This window comes from Lactuca sativa, chromosome 8, assembly GCF_002870075.4.
Source record: "Lactuca sativa cultivar Salinas chromosome 8, Lsat_Salinas_v11, whole genome shotgun sequence".
Lineage (NCBI taxonomy): Eukaryota > Viridiplantae > Streptophyta > Magnoliopsida > Asterales > Asteraceae > Lactuca > Lactuca sativa.
The window spans coordinates 85,485,042-85,494,824 of record NC_056630.2 but is presented as its reverse complement, the minus strand read 5'-3'; the positions used below and the strand labels follow the sequence as shown (position 1 = coordinate 85,494,824).

Below are 9,783 nucleotides of genomic sequence, written 5' to 3'. Positions count from 1 at the left end.
ACTCTTTTCTTCTCGGGATCTTCAGAGCGTCAGGATTTGCTTCGGGTGTCGGGATGATACCGGGGCTTCGGGGGTACTTCAAGATGGCTTAGAGAGGGTATCGGGAGTGAGAGAGTAAGAAAGTAGCAACCAAAATCGGCTGCCCTTCGATTTCTATTTATAGGGCTGATTTTCTGGATTCACGTCGTGAGTTTGGTCAGGCATAGGTCATTGCATTCGTCATCAGTCCATTTGCTCTGGAAGGCGTCCAGCACTTGTTCACGTCGTGAACATTGTGTTCACATCGTGAACTCTGACACAGGCCTCGAAGTTTGTGTTCCGAACTTTAGAAATTCATATCTCTCGCATACGAGCTCTGTTTTCGACTTTCTTTATATCCACGCGTAGGTGAGATTATGCTCTACAACTCTCGTTTAGACTTCGTCGGCTAATTTTGGCTTTATTTTTATTATATTATTTTTAGTAGGTCGGGATAGGAAAACTCCGTTAGAAATTCATAACTTCTTCATCTAATGTCGTTTTCGTCTGTCTTTTTACTGATGCACTACTATCGACGAGATCTTCGATTATCGTTTAGATTGTTTTGGCTAGAAATCATTCGATCTCACATTCGAACTTTGGGATGCATACTGTTAAGCTGAAACTTAGAAAAATCATAACTTCCTCATACGAGGTCAGATTTAGACGTTCTTTTTATGCAGCTCTCAGTTTAACGTATTCTACGACTTTCGTTTAGATCACCAAGGCTAATTATCGCTCTATCGTAAATTCACTATTTACGTCGCGCTGCGTCGTGCCGGTTTTGTCGCGAAACTTCGACTGGTCATAACTTCTTTGTTATAACTCGGATTTCGGCATTCTTTATATATCCGGAATCCTTGTCACGGCCACTACAACTTAGTTAAGATTATTCATTCTAAATAATCTTTTATCAAAAAGTAACTTTTGATGTTTATCGTCTCTAAATTGACTAGCCCGGATCTACGGGCGTTACATCTTTATATTCATATATTCGTATTTGAGTCTATTATAATTTTCGTTTAAATTGCTCTCATTAAAAAGTAATATATTTTGCTGACAATTTTTATATCCATACATTTTTTATGAATGTATGTATGAACGTTTATTTATAAAATGATAAGTAAAAATATATACGTTTTAATGATAATAACCGGAGTAATCTAAAGTAATATTTTTTCTTACAATCTTTATATCCACATGTTATTCATGATTTGTTGGACTGCTAATAAAAAAACATTCATACATACATTCATGAAGAATACGTGGATATAAAAATCATAAGTAAAATTATATTGTTTTTTAATGGGAGCAATCTAAACGAAAGTTGTAGTAGACTCAAATACGAACGTATGGATATAAAAATCGTTAAAATCTGAGATCATATAAAAACGTTACAATGTTTAGAAAACAAGACCTAAACCAAAATACAATACCTAAGAAACCAAACGTCAAGGCCACGATGACCATAAATATCAACAGTCTCGAACACCTCATTAATGATTGTCTCGTGTAGGATGTAAGCAAAACCTAAAAATCCGATCATAAATATTGATTGTGTACAAAAACAACAATGAGTTTTTTGCAACTAAAATAATATAAGGACTAAATGTGTACAAAATAAGAAATATATTACCTTATTAAGTCATTTTTTCCGACTTACCTGGAATAGTTGGTTAAAAAGAAGGAATGTGTACAATTTAAACAAGTTTGAAGGGTAAATGTGGACGGAGAAAAAAAACTCAACAAATATATACAAATCGAAAATTATATTATATTTTTAAGTCATTATCTTTGATTATTTTCATGATTGTTATAAAAATAGTTTCATGGCTAAATCTTTTAAAAAGGTTTAAAAAAATAGAGAAGAAGAAGAGGTTAGTTCATTTACTAAATCGATAAAATGTTAAAATATATGTATGTTTGTGTTTTCATTAAAACCACATAACCAGAATTTTTGTGTTTTTAAACGATAAAAAACTTAATAATTTAAATACTATTGAAAATTAATCAAATTATTAAAGTGTTAAAATGATAATATGATGAAACTTTTAAAAAATTTTGTACATAAGTCGACAATCCGAAGTATAAGCATTCAGCCTAGCTATAATATCCAATAACATCTATACGAAGTAATTCGGACATATGATTTTGGAATCGAACCAACCTTACACATATGCACCGATGGTGTCAATCACAACTGCTACACCTATATTTGTTCACCTTATCCTTATTTAATTACTTCATGCATTTCTTTATTTCACACGTCAATGTCTTAATTAGATTATGAGTTTTGAATATATATACTAAGGAGGAGAACTCTTCCAACTCAAATATCTAAATATTAAAGCCAAAAACAATTGGTAAATTTGGCTACCCAAACTATATATTATAATCAAATCAAATCCCAATCATTTCCTAAGCTCCAAAGCTTCTCCTTATAAATACATTTCATCAAACATACAAAATTGAAAGCCATCAATAACACTAGATCACAAATACACTTTTAGTCTCATTGTGTCATTGCAAAACCAATCTTACCTAGCCAATGGCTTTAAAAGGACAAGAAGTCATGAGTATAGCCCTAGTCCTCATGGTTATGGTCTGGGGTGGTGCCCATGCTCAATCGAGCACTTGCACCAACACACTCATGGGCTTGGCTTCATGCCTAAACTATGTCACAGGCAACTCGTCTACCCCTTCACCTTCATGTTGCTCACAACTCTCGACTGTGGTGCAGTCACAACCACGTTGTCTTTGCTCGTTGCTCAATGGCAATGGCCCCAACATCGGTGTTACTATCAATCAAACTCTTGCGATAAGCCTTCCTGGTGCATGTAAAGTTCAAACACCTCCACTTAACTTATGCAATGGTATGATTTATTCTCCTTTTTTTATTCTTTTTTGCTTTTTTTAAACATGCTTATCAAAATTAAATATTTCAATATTTATTAATTTGAAAATATATTAACAGCCATTGCTAATGGACCCGCTAGTGGACCTACAAGTTCAACAACTTCCCCCATAGCCTCACCAACAGAGCCATCAGTGGAAACACCTGAAGCTCCTACTGCATCATTTACACCAAGTGTCCCTTCAGGTAACGTGATAAACCATCCATGATTTTGAACTTGAAGGGTTTAATTTTTTATAATGATTATGATATTGCATATGTAGCATCAGGATCTGGATCAAAATCAACGCCATCAACAAATAACAACACCTCAAATGGAAGCAAATTTGGAGCACCAAGTTACCTTGTGCTTTTCGTTCTTTTATTTGTTAGGAAATTATAAGAATTCTTGTGAACTTAATAGAACTATTCTTGGTTGTGTTGCATTTGATTAAGCATATTGCTTTTTTTGCCATGTGTGATTGTAGTTTCTAATGGTTTTGTCATTTTGAACGGATTTGCCATGCAATTTCTTACTCGATAAATGTTAGACCAATTGGTTTTTTTTTGTTATTTTAGCATCTTTGTATAAAATAACTTGGTTTACTATCGATATCTAGTTTTTTTAGAAAACAATGGCTACATAATTTTCTATTAGTATAATCTAATTAAAGGAATATTTAAAAAATATAATAACCATATTTCGTTTATACCATCTCAAATATTCATAGGACCGAGATTGGTTCTTGCATTTCTCATGATTAGTTATCCAAATATTATATTTTAGTATTTATAGTTGAGTTGTCATTTGGGAAAATCATTACAAAAAGTTCATGAAAACCTGAACTAAGTAGTTTAGAAATGAAATCATGTGGTAGTATATATAATTATCTCTTATATATATTAATTTAAAGTTTTTATATGTTAATTAATGTGTTTAACTTATTAAACTCTTAGATTGATAGTTGAATCCCTTAAAGAGACTAATATGCACAAGATTTTGGTATTAAGTGATGCATGAACGGAGGGGGTAACTTTTTTTTGGATTTTCTAATGAATGCATCGGAAAATAACAAACAAGATAAGAAAATAAGAACAAGGATAGATGTGATAAATAATTTAACACCTATAGATTGAGTATCGATGAAAACAAATCAAGACCTATTGAGTTGAATTTGTATCAAACAAGAATACGCGTCTTAGAATTGACAAAAAGGCAAGTACGCTACTCAAAAAAACAGTGTTCTTCGGTTCATTTCATTCATCAATCTGCATCAATTACAATGCTTAAAGTGGCTATTTATTACCTTACAAGCTATTACAAAAAAATGAAACTAATTAATAAAAAGGAAGTCTAATAAAATATTAAAATCAAATAGAATCTAGAATATCCTCAATGCGATTAACCATTCAAATCCATCTAATTTTGGAATTGATCCCAAGTAGCTTGCATCCAACAACATCGCACCCAAGTAGTTCAATGCAATTCCAAGGTTGTTCACAATCACTACACTCCGAAGTTCGCATTTGACAGTACTCCGAGATTCGCAACCAAGGTTCCGAGATTCACATCTAGTCACATTCCAAAATGGTTCTCGTTTGCATCCAAGGACTCTAGACTGTGATGGATTGCGATCGATCACATCCAGTCACACCCAATCACATCGTGCTTCCTTTTCACATTTGATTCCATTTTCACGCTCATCGGTCTGTTCGCATTCAACAATGCTCGCATCCATAAGCCTTTTCGCAATCAGGACCCAGATCTGGCTTGGAACTTAGAAAGCTGCCTTTCGCAATCGCTTCATTAAGACACTGCATATTGTTTGCAACTTGCAAGTGTCTCTCAGTTCATTTATGTAATTGGAATTCAGGTATGTTTCTTGTTCATTATATTTGATTATACATATTTCTATTGTTTGTTATATATCATATATATATATATATTTTTGTTTGTGAACTTATTTTCTATTATACATTTGATGTCTTTATTGGTGGGGTTGTAGTTCACTTTTAGTTCTATAATCATCTATCGTATTTTACCATCTAGTGGGAAACCTCTCACATCTGCATCCTTCCTTCACACACCTTCCCATACAATCTATTTTCCATCGTTCATCTTCACCTTCTTTTCCCCTCAACGTCTTCACTGTGTTCACATATCTACCATGATTTCCTCCTCCTATAGGACGTCTTATATTGGTTTTGTGTTCCTTGTTGGAGGTTGCAATCAATTGTGGTTGTTTCGTAGAACATATTTAAGAAAAAAAATAAAGGAATAAAATATATTTTAAAATAAATTCAACTCTTAACAAAAAAAATCATTTAAAATTGCATGTAGACTTTCTGTCATTGGCATTCGCATGTCATATTAGTAGTCCACTAGTCAATCGAGTTAAAATCATAAGGAGAGCCTTGAGGAAAACAAAACAGAAATATGCTTAGTAGACTATTAAATGTCATTAAACATCTTTGGACTTTATGTATAAATGGTAAGTGATGGCAGCAGTCGTTGTATAAAGTCATTAACCTTCTTACATACTTATAAAACTTGCATTTTCCCTTAATTGTCATGTATTTGAAACCCCCCACAACAAGTTGCTAAAACCTCATGCATTTGAAACCCCCAAAACTTTTCACTTTCTTAATAATTAATCACACATAATCAATGGTAATTCATATGAGATAATAATTTGCTAAAACCTCATGCATTTGTATGGTATTAGAAACTGTTTGAGTTTTTTGGTTTTAGACTTTAGTAAATGGGTAATTCGTTTGATACGTTGGATTTGAAGCTATCTTATTCGAATTACCCAAAACAAGAGATAAATTAATAATATATGCTCATTCATGTTTTGTACAAGCCTCAATCAAAATACAATATATCATGATCATACAATTAAGTGTCTTTTATTCCATTTTTCGCTTTATAACAAAAGTTTGTTTATGTGGCGAAAAAAGAAAACTTGAAGATGAATATTTAGGTTGGATGTATATATAAGATTTGTTTTAAATATATAATATAGATATAAATACACAAATGTGTGTCAAATACAGTCCATCACAAATTTAATGTTATAAACTACAATATAACCCAAAGTGGTTTTCTAAATATAATGTTTATACTAAAATATAATATATTAGAAGAATACCATATAGTAGACGAATCTCGCATGTTGTGCAGAAATTTAGTTGCATAGATAATATCTTATAGTTATATTTCATTTAAAATATGTTAGGGTCATTTGGTTATTACATTGTTGTATTAGGCACTATAGTCTCATATATTTTGAATGACTCTTACAAAAATGATGTCAGTAATTTGAATATAACGTAATATCTTATGATGTTTATTGAATGATATTATCTTCCATTAAACACTTTTTAATTGGAATTAACTTTATTATGGTTAAAAATTTTGGCTCCGTTTTTTCTTTTCATTAGTTATAGAATATGATTTTTTATATAAACTTAAAATATGTCACTATCTTAAAATAAATTGAGAATGAGATTTTTTATATTTACTTAAAATACGGCACCATTTTCTATTCAATAGTAAAACTAACAAAAGTTGTTAAATATGTATTTTTATGAGGTTCAACACAAACAGACGACCACAAATGAGAATCCATATCTAATCAATCATCAACTAATTACATTAGATACTAATGTGTACATAAAAATTACATTTAAAATTTTAAATTAATAGTGAAAAGTTTTCATTATTTATTATGATAAAAAATCTGTAAATCAAAAAATATACATGTTATTTAATCGCATACAAGTTTTATGTATGGTTTATTCACAATACATTAAATCATATATAACCATATTAAACTACATAATTATCCCACTGTGCAACGCGCGGGCATTCGCTTAGTTATTATATAAACATCTCATTTTATTTTGTTAAAAAGTAATCAACCGTAAGATTGTATCGCACAAGTTTGCAGGGTATTATTTGTTATGTAACACATGCCAAGATATGATTTTATTTACTGTGTGCACTGAAATATGATGGAAACTAATATAATTAATCAAAAAATGTAATTTCTTTTTTGTTTTCTATTAGCTATTTTTAATGAGTATATATAAGAAATATTAGGTTGTTAAGCAAAAATGTGTGCTTTGAACAGAAAAATTGAAACTCGTCTTTTTGTAGGTTTAAAAAGTACAATTAATATCTTAGGTTGATTTTTAATATATTAATATTCAAACCCAACCCTACATCCCTATAGCGGCAAATTGGGCCATGGCCCGAGGCCATTAATTGCTTAGGGTCATTAAGTTTGTTACTGTTATATATATATATATATATATATATATATATATATATATATATATATATATATATATATATATATATATATATATATATATATATATATATATATATGGTTAGGTTATTTTGTTTTCACTATCTATTATGTGTATGTATGATTGATTCTGGACCAATCATTTTAGTTATTTTAAAAAAGTAATTAATGCATATTACATGTTGAAGATATAATGGGTATTAATTAGATCTTCAGCATTTAATATGCATTAATTACTTTTTTAAAATAACTAAAATGATTGATCCATAATCAATCATACATGCACACAATAGATAGAGAAAACATTTGAACCTAACTATATATATATATATATATATATATATATATATATATATATATATATAAAGAGAGAGAGAGAGAGAGAGAGAGAAAGGATCAAATGAGAACACCTAAAAGGTTGAAAACGCGAGAACAATTATGAACCAATCATTTTACAAGGGTATATTAGTAATTGCGTATTTAATTTAAATTATAATAAATCTTAATCTCCTAAATTTTAGCAATATAATTACAGTTACTTAAAATAATAGATTAACCGATTTTTATTATAGTTTTTTATTAATATATGACAAAAATAATTTTTATTAATTTTTTGTTAATATTGTAGTTAATGATTAATAACCATGTATTCATACATTAACACACATTTTTCTTCATAAATATAAAATGCTAAAGTTTTTAATTAATACAATCATAATCGTAATTTAATAAAATAGAATATAAAATTAAAAAAATCAATATATTTGTAATTGTAAATGAATAAGAACGGTTTCTAAAATAAATCTCATATAGTTGTAATCACAAATGAATACAATACATAGTATAAATACCTATTTTATACATTTAATCATGAATGAATAACTCAAAACATAAAAGAAATTACAATATGATAATTAGATATTCAGAATACAAGAATACAAAATTGAACATCAAGTTCCATTCTCTTCAAAACTAGTGTGTTGGTGAAATTGGTGCTTTTCTTTTTCTGTAGAGCATTCAAAACCTACATCAAATATTATAATCATTAATAAAATGTTATAATTATTAATGATTGCAACTCAAAGCTTACATCAAGCTACCATTTCTTCAAACATTCTCTGTTGGTGAAATTAATGTTTTTCTCTTCTGCAGAGCATCCAAAACCTACAGCAAATGTTATAATCATAAATGAAATGTTATAATCATTAATGATTGAAACTTAAAGCTTACCTCTTGATCTCTATATCTAAAAAGCATAGTTCCAATCATGAACAATTAACAAAATGAAATTTTATTTTTTATAGTGCATCCATAACTTATTTACCCAATACGAGTAAACCCTAATAAAAATTACCAGTCCCGAAATTAAGTTCGACCATAAAATTGATTTCGACTCAAAATTGTACATCTTGCTAAACTCGAAATCAACAAATACATCGACTATGTATGAAATCAGCAAAGAACAGATTTTACATAACTATGAAATCATTTTCAGACAAGAAATTAACAAAGACATCGCATTCAAACAATGGCAAAGGAATCGAAACTTACCTCAGTCGCCGTTGCCTTGTTGCGCCGGAGTGGATGTGTTGTGCTTGAGTCATCGGAGCTTCATATTCGGGGATTAACTTTGATTCGCACTGAAATTATTGACTCAGAGCGAACCATCTCACAGTCGATGTTTCAATTGTACTCGGAATCGGGGTTCTTGTCGGCTAAAAATCGGAATGAGATGTTGATCGCCTGACATTCGTAACTGTGTGCTCGGAACGAAGGTATGCTCGGAGTTAATTGCATTTTGGATTCAAAGCTCATGTTATGTTTCACGAGTAGTTTTGGGTCGATCGAAGTGAGTTGTGTTCATTTATTATGGAAAATTGGGGAAGAAGACTACTAATTTACACACGGCAAGGTCTGATGATGATCGAGTTGAAGGAGGCTGCTTCTGTTTCATCAATTTAAAGCTCTACGAGATTAGGTCAAAACATAAAGAGGCAGAGAGTAATTATAGGAGTTTACAAAATTAGGGTAATGCTTATTTACCTTAATAGCCTTTATAATTTTATTTAATTTAAAAATTAAAATTTAAATGTATTAATAATTAGAAAAATAACAATTAATTATAGTCACACATCTTAAAAATTACATGGTCCAGATCTGTTCTCGCGTTCTCAAATTTTTAGGTGTTCTCATTTGATCATACTCATATATATATATATATATATATATATATATATATATATATATATATATATATATATATATATATATATATATATATATATATATATATATATATAGGGTTAGGTTATCTTGTTTTTACTAACTATTGTGTGCCAGAATGCACAGATCTGGACCATCGAATGGAATATAATCAAATGTCATGATTTGAGGGTCTATGGTAGTAGAATAGGATAACATGTACCATATAATCACACAAATTTCAGCATAAGGGCATTTTAGTCAATTAACCTATATTAAAAAAGGAAATTTTCGGATTTTTAGGGATGATTAATTCCTTTATTTTTTAAAAATCTGAATATTTTAAATTAATTC

At 29.8% G+C, this 9,783-nt stretch overlaps 1 protein-coding gene across 1 annotated transcript; it reads left to right on the top strand.

Annotated features, from left to right (window-relative positions):
• Window positions 1-2,505: 2,505 nt before the first annotated feature.
• On the top strand, window positions 2,506-3,447 carry LOC111913747 (non-specific lipid transfer protein GPI-anchored 15). The gene is made up of 3 exons (XM_023909450.3): window positions 2,506-2,891; window positions 2,993-3,118; window positions 3,196-3,447. The coding sequence occupies exons 1-3, from the start codon at window positions 2,567-2,569 to the stop codon at window positions 3,312-3,314; spliced, it is 570 nt and encodes a 189-aa protein (XP_023765218.1). The 5' UTR covers window positions 2,506-2,566; the 3' UTR covers window positions 3,315-3,447.
• Window positions 3,448-9,783: the final 6,336 nt, after the last annotated feature.

What these genes read in the sequence shown, in the direction of transcription:
- LOC111913747 (XM_023909450.3), top strand. Translation starts at nt 2,567, where the DNA reads ATGGCTTTAAAAGGACAAGAAGTCATGAGTATAGCCCTAGTCCTCATG. An exon ending in TCCACTTAACTTATGCAATG is followed by an intron (nt 2,892 to 2,992) that starts GTATGATTTATT and finishes ATATATTAACAG; the next exon opens with CCATTGCTAATGGACCCGCT. An exon ending in TACACCAAGTGTCCCTTCAG is followed by an intron (nt 3,119 to 3,195) that starts GTAACGTGATAA and finishes TTGCATATGTAG; the next exon opens with CATCAGGATCTGGATCAAAA.